The following is an 18,129-nucleotide window of genomic DNA, read 5'->3' on the forward strand; positions in this document are numbered from 1 at the left end:
GGAAGCTTAAAAAGCCAGCTGTCACTCAACAGTCAGTGAAATAAACTCAGGAACGCAGTCAGATCAGCACATGAGCCTGGGGGGCTGGCTGAAATGCAGATGTGGACTCAGCAGGCCTGGCATTTCTAGCCAACTCCCAAACGCTGCTGCTGATCTAGGGACACTTGGGGCAGAAAGGCTTCATCACTGGTTCTCAACTTGGCTGCACATCAGAATCAACGAGGGGCTTTCAAAATCCCCAGTGCCCATCCCACACCCCACATGAGTAAGAACCAGAATCTCTGGGGGTGGGGGGATCCCACACATTCATCTTTTGAAAACTCTCCCAGGTGATTCCAACATGCAACTGAGTGTGAAAACAGTACTTCAGGTTTACTTTAACCAGAGCAATGGCTTTCCTTCTTCATTCTGAGTCCTCCTCAGGCCTGGGTCGCCGCCAGGAGTCACACAACCTGCAGCTCTCGGGCCCTGAGGGACACAGCACGGCCCATGGCCAACCTGGCAGGACCAGCCTGAGAAGGAGAGGCAGCCCCTGCAGCACCCCCTCCCCGCTTGGAAGCAAGGAGAGGCCCACGGCTCACCTTCAGGCTGTTCTTGAAGGCCCCGGCATCTGAGGTGACTTCATTGGCATATTTCAGGACTCTGTCATATAGGACAAGGGCTTCACTCCACTTCTTCACCAACACGTAGGACTGAGCAATGAAAAAACACCTGATGGGGAAGGGAAAAGAGCCACAGAATTCTAAAGCAAGGCGTTCCTTGCAGTTTAGGCACAATTTTAAATTTGGAAACAGGTTTCTTAACTGCGGGTCACTGCATGGGAGACCCCAACATTCTCAGTGCCCTTGCCAGGCCGACCTGCAGACTCTTCTGTGCTATCGGAGGTGACAGTAGGTCCACCACTGACCTACTATCTTTTACTTTTACTGACTGGCTGACTCTGCACAGAAGTTCCTCAAAGGCGCACGGAGGAGGCTGACAGGCAGGAAGGAGGAATGGCGCCTGGCTCCTCTGTAAATCCCACCCAGCACCGCCCACACATCCGAGTCACAATCGTTCAACCCTGCCCAACTCTTTTTCAAAACCCAAATCCAAGAAACCTCGTCCTAATGGAAACCAGTCCACTGGGATCAACAGAGACTGGGGGCCGCTGTCCCGACAGGACAGAAGGGTCCACAGGAGCCGGGAGGAGAGGCAATGTGGGTGAAGCCTGGGCACCCTGGGGAATCAGAGTGCTGGGGTATGAGTGCCAGGAAAGGAAAGGCAGTTACATACACGGTTCCACTTTGTCATTCTGTCCAGACTCCATTGTGCCACACAGCACACTTCCAAGTTAAAAATGTGAGTCATTTGAAAACAGAGGTTTAGCTTTCTCCCAATTCAGTTCAGGTTCCGCTCTGGTTCTGCTAACTAACACCTTTTCCAACACCTGTGTGTTTTCCACCGGAAGGAAGGAGTGAAGTGGAGGGAGAAGACATTTAATGTGTGTGCTCTCCGGCTCCCCCGACCTCTCTGACAGCCAACAAGGGTCACGGGAAGCTCCCAGGCACAACTCGAGGTTTCCTCCCCTTGGACACGCTGAGCTGGCTGTTCAGTGCTCACAGGCAAGGGAACCAGAGGCAGTGACCCCGTCTTCCAGGGGATGGGACATGCTCCCAAAGCTTCCGTAACCACCGGGTAGCAGGAGAGCCTTGCCCCCAGTGAGACGTACCTGTAAGCCTTGTACACCAGGGTCTTGAGGCCTATCTCTTTCTGGAAGGCTCTGTCCTCCTCTAAGCCAGGAAGCTGGAGCAATTCCACCAGATTCTGCACAACAGACACAAAAAGAAAACTCATGAAGAGGAAGCCTCAGACTGAGTTTTTGACAGAAGACCTTGTAAGAAGAGACGAGGGTGAAAAGAAAGAGCCTAGGCTAGAAATAATGGGTGAAAATCTGGGCAAGTGACCTGGCAGCAGCCACACCTGGTGTCACCTCCACCCTCCTATCTGAATCTGCAAGACTACTTGTCCTTTCCGAGTCAGCTCACACCTCAGTTCCTGCAGAGACTCCTCGGAGCAGCGCAGCTAGGGGGGCCTGTCCAGCCCCACCCCTTCATTTGACACCCACTCGTCCGGCATTACACAGATGCTGTGTCTGCGTGCGTGTTTCACAACTACTCACTGGCAAACTCCCAGTGGGCCGAGAAGCACGGCCTTGGTGTCACGATGCTCCCCAGCAGTATGACAGTGATCACACGCAGGTCAAGTGCTCAGTGAAAACCTGTGGGCGCACAAGCCTGCACCTCCACACATCTGAGTAGCGGGGCACAGACAGCTGAAGCGGTACAAGAACAGGACACCAACAGCTCCTGGCTGCCACACCCCTTCCGCTATGCAAGGCTAAGTCACCGTGTGTCCAACACGTGCAAAGGCCTGGCCCTTGCTGCCCCAGTCATCAGGGTCACCTGCAGAATGATGTCATAGAGCCGGATCAGGTCCTGGGGCCGCGGGGAGCGCTTGCTGTCATCATCCGGCTGCTGCTGCAGCAGTGCCCTCTGCAGACCTTGAGCCATGTTCTTGTTCCGCTTGATGGCTGTTGACAGCTTGATGAAAGTCAGGTAGCTGGAATGTACCACATGTCAGCTCGGGTGAGGCTCAGGGAAGCGGTATGTTGAGAAGACACTGGACCACAAGGAGGGACTGACCCAGAGGGAGCGAGGTGGTGAGGGCGTGTCGCATGGCACAGCCATTCAGCCTGGTCCTCAAGCTCGAGGGACCCTCAATTCTGGCTGCTGTTCACTGACAAATTTGCAGGGGACCAGTATGAGACCTCATGACAAAATCTGATTTTAGCTTGAGTAACAGCCTCTGTTTCTTTGAGTAAGAACCACAGCATTCCTAATCCCCAAGGTAGTCCTGAAGATGGATAAAGCTGGTTCCTGGAACAAGGACTAGTTACAAGGACAACGTGGTCACATCACAGCCACTCCTACTCTGATGACCTCTCTTCAGGGAACAGTGAGGGGCAGTCCCTTTGGGAGGTTGTGAATGGTAGCCATGTGTGTATGCTGGAGGCCGTGCAGGGTGGCATGGTACCTGCTCGTTTGAACTGTACCACCAGGCAAGTCTCCACCATTTGGGGATAAAAACAGGAGAACTATTTAAAACGCTACTGAAGAAGTCTTTAGGCCTTTGGACTCCTACCCTCTTCTGGCAGAGCCTGGAGACAACCCTGGGGAAGGACACACAGGCCTGGGGACAGGGGACACAGGCACAGCTGAGGTCAGGGACTCCGTAAGGAACCAGGGGGATTAAAGGACTGTCGTGTTTTGAGTGCTGACCTCCTAGCCTTCTCCGCCTGCTTAGCTTCCAGTACTTAGCTTCCTGGGGTACTCCAGGGGTCCGACCAGCACAAGAAAAACCCTCAAGATTCTGGAGTTGGGGTCCTTGTTGAAAGGGCAGAGCCAGAACACCTAGAGTGAGGCCCCCAGCCGACGAGCCCCGCCACGTGTGCTGAGCCATGAGACAAGCCACATGCTTTACCCGAGGGGATGAACAAGGATCAACAGACATTTAAGGAAAATCTCTAACAACACAGAAGAAGCCAAAACTCAGAGGAGGAAAAAAGCAACTTGGAAAAACCAGGCTTTGCAGGGAGATGGAAACTTCAGAACACTACTGTTAATAACCCCAGAAAGATAAGGGGAGACTTTGTGAGCGTGGAATTAGAACAAGACATTATATTTTAAAAATAATACTCAGAGAACACAAACAAGCTCTTAGAAAATGAAATGGTATCAGCAATGAGAAAGCCCACCTACGAGTCGGGTGGCAGGTCAGCAGGATCAGGTAGAGTGGAATGGAGCAGGTGAGTCGGCTACCGTGGAAATAGTACGAAATGCCTAAACCCCTCAAATCAACAAGTAGCAACACACACGGCATTTTAGAGACATGGAGATAAATACCAAAAAAAAATTGGTAAAAGAATTAAAAGTGGATGCTTCTGAGAAATGGGAAAGGAGGTCACGAGACAGATTTTCTTAAAGCTCTGAAGAAAAATCCGGCTTTCCAAACAAAGTAGCTATTATTCACAAAGTGATATAGGACTCTAGATACATCCTTACACTGTTTTGTTAAAATACAAGAGCTACTTGATTCCTGGTTCACCAAAGAGGCCTCTGGATCCTAACCCACAATCCTGCTACTAGTCAGCTCTGAAGGTGGGAGAATGGACCCAAGGGCAAGGGGCTTCACAATCTGAAAGTTCTGGGATAGAAGTTCAGGATAGAAGTCAGATCAACTCCTGACCGGCTCTCTGTCCTCTTAACTACAAACATGTCCCTTACCCTCCTGGAGCTTTATCTTTCTCATAGGGATATTGAAATACAGGACACTGAAGGGCCATTCTTGCTCAATAGGCCTTCCATCTGAGTTATCTGGCAGTCAATTTGACATTCATATAAGACCAAATTTCCTAAGAATGGAGATTATGGTAAAGAACATATTTTTTTCTTTTTTTGTGGTTTTGTTTTTATAAAAAGGGAGGAAGCAGGAGGATGGCTGAAAATATGTCCAGGTTCGCTAAAAAGTTATGAGAAGTGGCTAAGACATTAAAATTTCAAGGTCACTGGGGTGGCCAATTAGCTCAGTTGGTTAGAACATGGTGCTAATAACACCAAAGTTGCCGGTTCGATCACTGCATGGGCCACCGTGAGCTGCGCCCTCCTTAAAAACATATTAATTAATTAAAATTCAAGGTCACATAGAGAAGAGCATCTGATGAGAAGTGGAGTTTTCTCAACTAATTTTATTTCTCCCCAGGAAGTTCCAAAAATGTCACTCCTCCTTCCTCCTGTCTTCTGTGAAACAAATGATACACTTTTTTTAAAAAAAAAATTATACCTGACAAGGTGATTTAGAAATGTCTGTGAAAGAGCAAAGAGACAAAAGCAGGCGCGATATGCCTGGGGAAAACCCTGGTGGGGGAAGTTGCTCTACCAGATACCAAGACTTCTTACAACATATATACTATATATACATATATTAAATTACATGTTAAAACATACACAAACATTATATATACTCTTTTGTTCCAATGATGTATTTCGCAGCATTTAAAAAGTAAAAAACTCACAACCCTTACCTGTGCAGGTACTGGAGATTAGACACCTTCCCCGACTCCCCTTCAAGGGTGTAATCTCTCTGTTTCTGCACACAGTGAGAAAGGTAAAGATAAAACAGCTGACTCTGCCCTTAGCTCTGACCACCCACCCCACTCAATGGTGTAGCGACAAGTGCTCTGGAAGGGGTCCTCAAGTATCAAAGATCTACTGGACACATTCTAGACCAATAGGGTCACTCAGCTGCCACTGGCATCGAAAACCTGAACTTGAGTAAAAGAATTCAGAGTACTGGCCAGTAAGGCTTCCTGCTCACTGCTCCCAGGGCCAGACCCAAAGCATTAACAGCAGACACCCCACCGTCTATTTTAGGATCTGTGCCTTCGATCCAAGTTGGACCCTATGTGCTCTCAGCTCCTGCCTTTTGTGGATGGCTGAACAGCAGCCACCCAAAGATGTTCACATCCGAACCCCGGAACCCGTGAAGCTGCTCTTACATGGTAAGGAGACCGTGAAGATGTGATGAAGTTAAGGACCTTTTGATTAGCCTAGATTGTCCAGGTAGGTGCACTGTAACCACAACGGCCTTGTAAGTGGGCGGAAGGAGAGTCAGTGACATAGAGAAGATACCGAGACTGAAGCAGCGGTCAGAGAAGAGCCACTAGCTGCCAGCTTTGAAGTTGGAGCAAGGTGCCATGAGCCAAGAAATGAAGGAGGCTTCTAGAAGCCAAAAAATGCACTCTCTGGAATACAAGAAATGAATTCTCCCCAATGTTCCCCTCGAGCTTCCAAAAGGAATGCAGCCCTGAGAACCCATTTAAACTTCCAACCACCAGCACTGCTAAGATAATAATGTGTGTTGTTTACAGCCATTAAGTCTGTGGGTAATGTTACAGCAGCCACAGGAAACAAATATGCCCTAGTATTACCATATCCCTTATATTCTGTGAGACGCCCCCCAACTGCTATGAATCCCAGGTGAATGGTGGATGCTGGGTTCAGTATGTAGCTGTGAAGTGGATGAAGGGAAGTGTAACACACAAAGGCAGCTTAATGGGAGAAGGAAACAGGTGACTACAGCCTAACAAATATTTATTCATCATTTTAAACCCAAGGTACTATGCAGGTGCTGAAAAACCTGTATCGTTGCTTATAAGATGCTTATAATCTTGAGGAAAATATAACAAAAAGGCAAATATAAAATAATACACAGAACGTTAAAAGGCAATCTTGATTAACCATCAAACAAAAATTCTGGCTGTCAAGTATGCGATATTTAGAAAATGGAAAGGTGTTTGTGGGTGAGGATGGTGTAAGGCAGGCTTCTTAACGATGGTGAGCTATGTGTTGCCAGACCTTGCCACAGAGGTGGGGCGTGGCCTGGAGAAAAGGGAGAGGAGGGACAGGCCAGGTGTGAGGGGAAGGAGCCAAGGAGCCCAGTGTCAGGAACGCACTAAGAAGACGAGGAGGCGAACAGCTCCAGGCAGAGGACTCAGTGGAAGAGCAAAGGACAGGCTGGAAACGGAGGCTGGAAACCGACGGGGGAGGTTCGTACAGCAGTTCAAGGAATTTGAACTGTATTTGCTACCGTGGTCTCTACAGTAGAGAGCACTTAACCCAGAGCGTGGGTACAGGAGGAAACCGGAACTTGTATTTATATTTATCTCATTTCTAATAACTTTATTTTAATGCATTTTATATATTACAAATCAGTTGGCTAATACAGTATACAATTTACAAACACACACAGCAGAGGTAAATGCTCAGTTGTACTCATGGGGGTGCATTACAGAGAAGTTTGGAGACCACTGCTCTAGACGTGGAGGAGTCACTGGGTTTTCAGAATCAGACAGTGAGAAGGGACCTAGTGCTGCTGGCAGGCAGGCCTGGAGAACTGAACCAAGGCCAAGATGGGAAAAGCACTCAGGGGACTAGTCCAGGGGGCAGCAGGTAAAAGGCTCGTTAGAAACGAGTGGAATGGACAAGCAGTGAGAGAAATTACAAAGGGAGAGTAAGTAGGGTTTTTGGTGACAGGGAAGGAAGAGGCAAAAATGGTTCTGAGGTCTCTGTCCCAGATGCCTGAGTGAACCCAGTGATTTTATCAGAAAAGGGAGCACTGGAGAAGTCTACCTAGAGACACGGAGACCGAAGGCTTCCAGGTAATGCGGGGAACCACTAGGAGAAGCAGGATAGAGAGGAAAGAATTTCTCAACCTGAGGAGCCCAGAGGCTGTTGTTGTTTGCTAGCCAAATCAGCACACATAAGCAAAACCAGCGGCTAGGAGTCAATGCACTCAGGCCCCCGGACCCCACCTAGGAATGAGACACACAGACCGAGGGGCACGTCAGCCCTGAGCGAGAGCCAGTGGCGGCTCGGCTGATGGTCCTACCTGGTCTGGCTTGAGCTCTTCTCGAACAGCCTGTATGGCGTCCCGACACTCGCTGAGCATGGATTCAAACAAACGCTCCTTGGTTTCTTCACTTTCAGCCTAAACAAAGGCAGAATGCAGTAAAAGGTTGTCTTTTGAGTAAGCCATAGTATTCTGATGGGAAAAGGCCCTGACAGCTTCTCCCCATTACACACCCTACACCAAATATGCCCCAAATCAGAGACCATTTCAATTGTTACTATTCTCTATCATATAAGGTTTTCCTTAGAGTCTTCTTCATTATTTGTATGGAAATCGGAATTTTACATGTATATAAATAAAGTGAACATGCTGAAAAAAATACCGTAGAAATGCCTGAAACTGTCAGGCAACAGATGCTTCAAATTTTTTCCTATCATAGAACTTTCTACTACTTTCCTCCAATGCTTCTACCTCTGCTCAGGACCTGCGCCTGGCACCCCTAAAGGGGCCTTACAGACTAAATTTGGGGCACTGCTACGTCACACTGAAGCACAGCACACCAGCAGTTTCTTTTCCTTTTTCCCTCCAGAACAAACTGTCTTAAACTCTACTGTGTGCCTGCAGAATCACCCTTACGAATGTAACCCACACACTTGCAGGTACTAGATTTCTCTTAGGTCCAAGCAAGTGGGTAGCATTACCAATTAACAGCCAACCAGCAATGTATTTCTCCTCAATATCACACAAGGTTCTCTTCGTCACAGAAAGTCTGCACTCAGATACTCCATATGGCCCCACTGAGAACATTCTTAGGGCAGACGAGGCTGACAAGCAGTCGATGACAGTCTTTGCACAAGTACAGGGCGTCACCCCTCTGCTAGCCAGCTGGGATAAGGGAAAGGTGATTCATTAACTGAATACCTGCCATACCACATTATCGTTCTAAAGAATCCGACTGAGCAGGTGGGAACAGACGAAAGGCAGAAAGGAGATGAACTTGTGTTACTGGCAGACCCACTGGGACATGAAAACATCAACATTCCAGTATTATATTTGACTTTCCACAGAAACTAACATCCAATCTGAACTCATGACATTCAACTGACCTCTAAGAAAGCCCCAAAGAAAACCCAGTAGGGCCCACTCCTTTAAGAGATGGTTGGTAGGGGTTTAAAGAAAAACCTTTCTTTTCTTAAGAACCCTTAAGTTTCTCCTAGTTTTCAGTGTGGAAAAAAAAACTTCCTTGTGAACTACCCAACGTAAATCAAACATGCTTTTCTATTTATAGGTCACTTGACTTTCCTGTTGTTCCCTAACTTGGGAACAAATCAGGGGCACAGTCCTTCTATAAACCTATCAGGGCAAACACAGCCACCACTAACTCACTGAATCCTAGAGCAGCATATCCAGTAGAACTTTCTGCGATGACGCACAGTCTGACACAATAGTCGGTAGCTACACGAGGCTACCGAGCACCTGAAATTTTCATTTCAATTTAGCCATATGTGTTCGAGTGGCTACTGTACTGGCCAGTGCAGCTCTACAGAGCCACACTTCACATAAAACACCATTAAGCACCTCAAGTTGGCAAGACTCTTTATAATCATTTAATCAAATCTGCTAGCCAAAGCACAAATCCTGTGGAATGGGGCAGCCCTATCACAGTTTAACAACCAGAACAAGCTATGTGCACAGATTTGGCAAGCGCGCACACACACGTGCGCGCACACACACACACACACACACACTCACACATACCCCCCAGACTGCCATCATCAGCAAGCTGTTCTGATCCTATGCAATTCAGCAAATATGCCAACACCCTTTCTCAGATGGGTGGGGTTTGGCTACAACAGGTGTATAAGTAAGAAAAGGGTAAACTTCCGTTTTACCAGCTACACAGGATCTGTCTCCTTTCCTGTAGGGAAGGTATGGCTCCAAAAAGAAAATTAAAATACTGCTAAACCTCTTTCTGGCCACATATCACCTTCATTCCCTTTGAATAAGGAAATCTCTGCATCAAGGTGCTGAGCAGAAGCAAACTTTCCCACAGTTTCTGCAAAATTCGAAGTTTCATTGGAAATTTGACAGAAGTCTGAAACCACAATGCAGGAAAAGCCTATATGAAGGGAGGATTTCAGTCAGCTGTTTTTCTTATGACACCCACACTGCACAGTGACTCAGAGACCACTAATCTCTGGGGCAGAACTTCTCACGATTCTCCCTGGCCGAACAAATGTCTCCAAACAGGAAGCCTGAAGCATATTTTGCTACTTAACACTCTTACTCTACAAGCCTATCTTGGAGGCTAAGATAATCCTGGAAGGACAACAGGACAAGAATGACCTCCCTGTACATAGAGGCGGGATTCGCCAGCATCTGCACGCAGGCCTCCCAGGCATGCCGCTGAACCCACAAGGCACTCCCAAACATGCGTGGCCAACCCCCTGCTCCGGCCCTGTAGTCTGCCTGGACCTCCTCCCCAGCTGCACCCAGGACACAGAGAAACCTTAAGCCCAGAAGGAATGTGTTACTCAGCAATCGTAACAAATACATTCTAGAGCAATTTTTATAAAACTTCAAACACCCCAGGAGGTGCTTGTCCCATCCCAGGATGTGGCTTGAGGCCACATCTCAAGGCTGACTGGTCCATAGGAAAACCAGCTGCGGTTCCTGAGGTAGAGACCCCCTGGTATTAAACACAGTTTCCAGACTGTTCGCACTCGTCTACAGGAGTTGTTGGAAGGTGGTGGACCGACTGACTAAGAGACAAATGAGGCAAGTCTGACCACATTCTCCACCACACCCACCGCAGAACCAAGGGGATGGGTACCAAGCCTCGCCCAGGCCACCGAGGCCTAGGAAAAAACCAGAAATCTGGGAAAGGGGATACAAGCCTCACTTAAGAACAGAGTTTTTAAAAAAGAGAAGAATAAATGGTCTCCTTTCCACTGTTTAAAATGTTTAATATTTTAAACATTTTTAAAATATTAACTGTAAGTTGACGATAAGAATCATCAAACCTCCAGATATTTTAAATCTGCCCTTCCCTCCCCAAAGAGCTGCCAAACAACATCCTCACAATGCAACCACAGTGACAATTCAGGGGAGATAAAGTATTAATAAAGGAAAATAGAAATAAATGATAAAGACAATATTAAGAATGTGAAGACTTCCAGCTTGGCTGAAGGGACTAAGGATTTTGCAACTGGATTTTGGCAGCTGATTCATTCTCAGCTCCAGTGTGTTCAGTCTAATATTTTATCTCCCTGAATTATTTCTTCCTTCCATGCTTTTCAGTAAACTGCTGTTTCAGTATTTAAAGTCATAAAATCTCGACAAGCACCCAATAAGCTGGGACTACCAAATTCTGGCATGCCAGCTCGTAGAAGGTGGCAAATACCAGTACTGAGTATGTCAGGAGACACTGACTAAAGAGCCCTGTATCTCGAAGGCACAGCTCTAGGTTTCCAAGGTGGAGAACTCAGCACGATAACGAGAACTGGCAAGGTGGGGAAGGCCCCTGTTACAGCCAGACAAGTCACCGGCCAGTGGCACCAAGGGCTTCTTCTTGGGATTAATCTCAAATGGCCTAAGGGTATTTTCCATATTTAATAAACCATGGTTCATTAGCATGGTTCAATTCAACAGCTATTTAACCAGCTACAGTGCTGGACCTGGCAGCTAAGGATTTAACTAAACTTTCACACTGTACTTATTTTATTTACCAGCTAGATTTACTATATGTGTGATGGGGGCATGAGGCACTAAATTGTTTTCAATGTTAAAATCCTACCAGGATTCCCTGGGGTTAGTACACATTTTGTTTGATGTATATCTTTTAATTCTACTACATTATATAAAGATCTCTGATACTCAGAAGTGACCCTAAAGCATTGTGTAATTATTAAAAACCAGAGATAACTGTATTCACTGCCAGCTAGTACATTAACTAGGGACCTTACAGACGGTAACACTATAGATTCCACAAACAGTAAAATGACAAAGGAATATTATAAATCATCTGTCAATTGTCAATAAATTCAACAATTTACATGAAATTAACAAATTCCTTTTAAAAATAAAACTCATCCAAACTAACACAAGATGAAATAGAAAATCTCAATAGTCCTGTATCTTGTAAAGGAATTATATTTGCTTTTAAAACTTTTGAAAACCTTCCCACAAATATCAAAGCATTATGTTGTACACCTGAAATTAGTATGTCAATTATATAGCCCTCCCTGCCTCCAAAAAAACTTTCCCACAGACAACTCCAGTCCCAGTAATTTCACTGGTGAATTATAATAAACATTTAAGAAAAAAAAAAGCATTACATAAACTCTGTCAGAAAACAGAGAAGGAAGGAGGAACACCTCCAAACTTGTTTTATGAAGTGTGTATAACCCTGACACCAAACCCTGAAAAAGACATTACCAGAAAAGAAAATTATAGGCCACTATTCTTCATTGAAAACAGATGCAAAATTCTTAAAGTATTCACAAATCAAATCCAGCCATACATCAAAAGTACAATACATCATAACCAAGTGGGGTTATCCCAGATATACAAGGTTGGTTTTAACATTGAAAATTAACCAGTGCAATTCACTATGTTAACAGGCTTCAGATATTCTTCCCTCCTCAGCCTTTATCTTTCCAAATTGAAAGATCTGAAACTGTCTGAAACCTCATATGGTTCCTTCCAACGTTCTGATTCATACTCCTCGTACACTCGGACACACCATTCCATCGTGAGGAACAGCAATTAAAAACCCACACAATGTTCCTCGGGTCCCTGCACGTCACAGTTTTCACTGGTACAGGAAAAGCCTTACACTAGGTTTCCTGACGACCCAATGGGACAGAGGAGCAGCTACCCTTAGCAGCGAAAGCCTGCAGTAGTGGGGACAGGAAACCTTGGCTCCCGGTCCTGACTTACGCTCAACATAAAATCTTGGACCAACCATCCATGGACATGCATGAGACATGTGCAGTGGGAAAGCTCTGACCTTTGTGTGCAGACGCACTTGTATGTTTTTAAATTTAGTAACAAGCCAAGTAACACACAGAGGATAATGGGCTTAAATGGATGGTGGAGAGCTTTAGAAAATGTCATCACAACACAAAAATGCATCGTCTTCATTATTGAGCTTTTATATTATTGTAAAGAATTGTTTATTGAAGGTTTGTTTTCTTATTAATAAGGATCCTAAAGACTGTAACAAAACATAGCATGTGAAGAAAAAACCCAAACTATCAAATACATTGAGATTCTTTTGCTCTCCCTCCATCTGACTTTTTGGGGCAGGTGCCTAACAATAAACAAAAGCTTTAAAATAAACATCTTCTGCATTAAATCAAGATCCAAAACTCTTTTTCTTTCCTTTTTTTTTTTTTTTTTTTTTTAAAGATTTTATTGGGGAAAGGGAACAGGACTTTATTGGGGAACAGTGTGTACTTCTTTCCAAGTCAAGTTGTTGTCCTTTCAATCTTAGTTGTGGAGGGTGCCATTCAGCTTCAAGTTGTTGTCCTTTCAGTCTTAGTTGTGGAGGGCACAGCTCAGCTCCAGGTCCAGTTGCCATTGCTAGTTGCAGGGGGCACAGCCCACCATCCCTTGTGGGAGTCGAGGAATTGACCTGGCAACCTTGTGGTTGAGAGCCCACTGGCCCATGTGGGAACCGAACCGGCAGACTTCGGAGTTAGGAGCATGGAGCTCTAACCGCCTGAGCCACCGGGCCGGCCCCAAGATCGAAAACTCTTAATTGAAATTAACTATTCAATCAGAAAGAGGTCAAATATATATATTTTTAAATCTACATGATGTTCTCATCTTAGGAATTATTCTGCAACAGTAATCCAAAATATGGAAAAAATTTATACAAAGATTCACTCATCATCATTTAGTGCTGAAAAACTATATAGAATGCAAACATCCAATAACAGATGTGCTTTGATTAAAGAGCATTTTAAAAAGTACACCTGCCAATATCTGTGTCTATTAGAGATGGATATTAAATAGAATATATTTAGTTATATAAACATGCACACTGAAGATGAGGTGGGAACACAGAACTAGCAGCAGTTGTGTTGCGATAACTGACTTCAAATCTTTTTTATCTATTCAAGGTTGGAATAGTGTCGTTGCTTTTCCTTGCCAAAATTTTGGCCAATCCTGAACTGCCTTAGAAAGGGTGGCTATGGCCTGGATCTCCAGTAGTCAACCTTTTAACTATCGAAAACTCAAGTTTGAGAATAATCCTTTCAAAAACGAAGGGATTGAGAAGTACAAATTGGTAGTCATGAAACAGTCACGGGAATGTAAAGTACAGCATAGAGAACATAGTTAATAATATTGCAGTAACTATGTATAGTGCCAGGTGGGTACTAGACTAATTGGGGGATCACTTCATGAATTATACACATATCTAACCACTACGCTATACATCTGAAACTAATACAATATTGAACGTCAACTATAACTGGAAAAAAAAGATTGCACAAACCTCAACCAATCATCGTATGACTGGAGTGATCTGCAATTTTTAAAGCAAAGGCTTCCTGTGCAGCTGCAAAATGCTTTCACTTGGTCTAATTTAGCCCAAACTGAATTATTTTACAAATAAGGCAAAAAGTCCTCCCCCATATAGGTTTGTGTTCTCTAATTACGTGTAAAAAAACAAGAAAAAGATAAATTTGGATAAAACACCTCTATACCTTCTCCTCTCACATGGGAAACTCGCCTCCCCCCACTAACCTACTGAATTGGAGCTGATTCCTCTGCCAGGACTATTTGTTTCACTTAAGGCAGGGTGTCCAAACTTTTTTCAACGTTTTTCACCAAGGGCCATATTCAGTAAAATACACAAACAGCCAGGCCACTCACTCGAGGTGAAGTACGTATTGCCTCACCTGGTTTATTTAAATATACTAAATATATTTTTGGAATTTGCTGCTGGCCAATTAAAAACGGACTGTGGGACGCAGTTGGCCCGCGGGCTGCAGTTTGGACACCCCTGACTTAAGGTTCTGCTTATTCACGTCCTTACCACAGGCCCAGGACTCTGCTCGTGTACTGTTAAGTGAAATTACATTTAGCTATTCACCAAAGCCAAACAAAACGATCTTGTCACTAGCTCTCTGTTGAATCGAACAGGATATGGGGGAAAGTTCAAGAAAGATGAGTTTTGGAGTCAAAGGGGCATGGGTTACATGGAAGCATTCCCTTCCATCGGCTACATGGCTGTGGGCAGTACGCAGCCTCAGAACAGGCATACTACCCACCCCACAGGGCTAAAACGGTAAAAACCTAAGAGCATAAAGCGGCGTATCCGGGACATTAAGGAAGGTCACGATTCTCCTTTGTTCATCTCTGTGGTATCGCTGCCCAGATACAATGGGTATTTAAGAAGTTTTGTGAAATGATTTGTAAGAACATGTAAAAGCCTTACAAATGTTAATAAAAACAGGATATAAAATCGGATCTCAGTATAATTCTAAGAAAAACATATATAACATCTATGACTATGAAAAAGACTAAAAGGAAATAGATACTGTTTTTCTTTTAGTACAAAGCAGGATTAATGAAGGTATATGGGAAGTGAGACTATAGATTGATCTCTTAAAACATCATTTATATTTGCTGAACTTTAAGCTGAATACTTGTAAAGCTTACTTAATAAATATTGGGCGGGGGAGGGGAGGGTGGCAGTCTGGTGGCTCACGTGGTTGGAGCGTGGCACGCTTGACACCAAAGGCTGCCGGTTCGATTCCCACATGGGCCAGTGAGCTGCGCCCTCTACAGCTAAGACTGTGAACAACGGCTCTCCCTGGAGCTGGACTGCCGTGATCAGCCGGAGGTTGGCGTGAGCTGCCACGGGCAGTTGGCGTGAGTAGCCAGCAGCCATTGTGAGGGGCTGGCAGCTGACTAGAACTGCTGTGAGCAGCCGACCAACGACCAGTGACCAACTGCCTCAAACCAGGGCAGCGCAAGGCTCATAGTACCAGCATGGGCCAGGGAGCTGTGTCCTACACAATTAGACTGAGAAACAATGGCTTAAAAAAAAAAATCAGGGGGGTGGGGGGACAAAAAAAATAAATAAAAAAATGTTAGCTTTTCTCATCCCTCATCTGATATATTCTGTGGCCCCATCCCTAAAGTGCTTCCCCATTTAGTTTGCCCCTATGGGCCTCCCTCCACTCTTAATTAATCTAGCCAGAATTCCTGTCTCATTGTCACTGATGGCAGTTCTTTTTTTCCAGCATGTATCACTTTAAAACAAAAGAATTAACCCAATCACAGAATCTAAATGGTTGTTACCAGAGTCCCAGTCCAGAAACGATACCATCATACTATAGTGTCAATGAAATGCTCTCAAAAAAAGTTTCTCGGTCTTTTAGTTTAAGGCAAAAAAAAAAAAAAAAAAAAAAAAAAAAAATCAACTTTCTGGTATTGTTCTAGTCTTCCGTCCTTTAAGCAAATAAAGAGAAATGAGCAGGCAATATGCACCACAAAGGCATAAAGAAATTCAATTGTTGAAAGCTGCCCCCAACCCAAAGGAGCTATTTTGGAACAAGTCACTAAAAAGTCTGGGTGCTTAAAACCACTCATCAGCACAACCAACAAAGCATCCCGTGTGCAAATGATTCAGGTGCGGCAGCTTACTGTGAAGTCCTACGAGACACCACTGGTCCTGGCGAGGCTGCAGACACTCCGCAACCTGGCCTTTTATTTAGTGCTCTTCACCTCACACAGAGGAGAAGCTCTAAAAAGTGCCCTCATCGCCGTCTGCGCTGTACAAACCAAGATCACCAGGATCTCTCACCTTTGGCCCTCACCTGGTCGTTCCCAGCCACGGACAGGCAACAATTATACCAGGAAGCAGCACCGAGGAGTCCGCTTCGCATGAATATCACATTCACATCGCACACCAACCGAGACAGTACGGCTTAGCTCGGCTCTACTTAAATACGAGGTGGCCCCCTTAGGGCTAGGACAAGAGGTCAGGTCAGAGGGACACGAAGGACATGACAGCTGAGATGCCGCACCACCTGCTGGGCCGAAAGTGACCCTCACCTTCAGCCAGCCTCTCACTGCACTCGGTTCTATGCTCGCGGCTGTCACTGGCAATGTCTTTGCCCTTTAAACCTAAGACCTCTTCTACAAATTCAGCTTTTAAAAGAATTTCATCCAAGAGGGTGCATCTGGAGACTTACCAAATACCCAGCAGTACTAAGATACAGTTTTGTTTTGTGATAAATGAACATCGTACTACATCTTAAACAAGAACAACCTTCAGACACGTGCAGAAGAGAGAGCAGGAGCTTCCTTCTTACCTGGGCAATGGCGGCCTCGTTATCAGCTAATCCCAATAAAAAGATCCTCACTTTGTCTATCTTCACTGGAACCGTTCTCCCTCTCCACTCCACCTCGCTCATGGTAGCTGCCTGCTTGGCTCGCGTCTGCGTGATCAACGCCTGGAAAGTAGTTTTAAACAGTTAAAGTTTTAACCGTGGATAGGAGTGACCGAGCTGAAATAGGAAATGATTATTTGTCTCTTTCTATAACCAACATATTCTATCTCATAAAGTAGAGCACATACAAATTTAGATTTAAATTCCTCCTTGGTATAGTGTATCTTACCCTGTTAAAAGGACATAACAGAAAGTTGAAAAGCCCAACACGAGGTTTTGGCAAGGCTGTCAGGAGAAGAGTATATCTATATACACCACAAGCAGAAATGCAAATTAGTAGAAACTTAAGATATTTGTCAATATGTACTAAAAGCTGCCAAAACATTCAATTCCACTTATAGGAATTTATCCTAAAGAAATAACTAAGAATGTGTGCAAACACTGGGGACATAGATATTCATGGTAATACTGTTTACCCCGTAATAATGGTAAAGCGGTCCAATATGACAATGGCGTACCATACAGCCATCAAAATGCAATGATGTGGAAATGTGTTTACTGAAGTGGAAAAACTGCATGTGACATTATATTTAAAAACAATGTTACTGAACAGTACATACGGAGATCCCATTTTAAAAATACATGCATGCCTTTTTCCCTACACATACCAAAGTCTGCAAGCTAGTCAATACATTAGTAATAGTGGTTACCTCTGGGTGGTAACCCATGTCATTCTATTACCCCCCCATCTTTTGTATCCCCCTACTTTCTCCATGAGCCTATACTGCTCAGGAAATAAGTGTAACATGTTAAAAAAAAAAAAACACACGTCAAGTACTTAAAAATAATAAATGAAAAAAGTATTTTGGTAAAAATATAGGTATAAATAAGTATATACTAATAGCAATTATATTGGGTGATGGGATTATGGATTACTTCTTTTTCAAACCCCAGACTTGTCGCAAAAATGTACAGACTAGATTACCTCCAATTTTTCAGCCAGGAGACCCTCGGTGCCCCCAGACCTCAATCGCATCTGCATGAGTTCATTGATAGCTGACTGGTCCCCTGCAAAAGATAGAGAGATTGAGTGGGAAATCCTCAAGGGTCTGGTTTGTACTCTTGGGAACCACTAGGTTCAACTCTGACTTGAAAGAGCTCCTCTCTCCGCAAGCACGTTGCAGTGAATCCCAGTCTCTGCACAAAACTTGTGAGGGTCAAGAAGATGGCATGATGGGAATGAAAGCAAAGGAACTGCCTTCTGCAA

At 44.8% G+C, this 18,129-nt stretch overlaps 1 protein-coding gene across 5 annotated transcripts in view; it reads right to left on the minus strand.

The window, feature by feature from the left end:
- SRP68 (signal recognition particle 68) overlaps positions 1-18,129 on the minus strand; it is a 29,006-nt gene that overhangs the window by 2,719 nt on the left and 8,158 nt on the right. For 3 of the 5 annotated variants that reach the window (XM_081028683.1, XM_081028684.1, XM_081028685.1), the window contains 7 exons: positions 17,848-17,930; positions 16,785-16,925; positions 7,489-7,587; positions 5,123-5,187; positions 2,445-2,601; positions 1,712-1,806; positions 582-711 (listed from right to left, as the gene is read on the minus strand). In XM_081028683.1, the coding sequence (XP_080884809.1) occupies positions 582-711; positions 1,712-1,806; positions 2,445-2,601; positions 5,123-5,187; positions 7,489-7,587; positions 16,785-16,925; positions 17,848-17,930 (770 nt within the window). Of the gene's footprint in view, positions 1-376; positions 469-581; positions 712-1,711; positions 1,807-2,444; positions 2,602-5,122; positions 5,188-7,488; positions 7,588-16,784; positions 16,926-17,847; positions 17,931-18,129 lie in introns of all 5 variants that reach the window. The other 2 variants (XR_013991926.1, XR_013991927.1) reach the window with 1 other exon arrangement.

Source organism: Rhinolophus hipposideros (assembly GCF_964194185.1).
Source record: "Rhinolophus hipposideros genome assembly, chromosome: 20".
Classification (NCBI taxonomy): Eukaryota; Metazoa; Chordata; class Mammalia; order Chiroptera; family Rhinolophidae; genus Rhinolophus; species Rhinolophus hipposideros.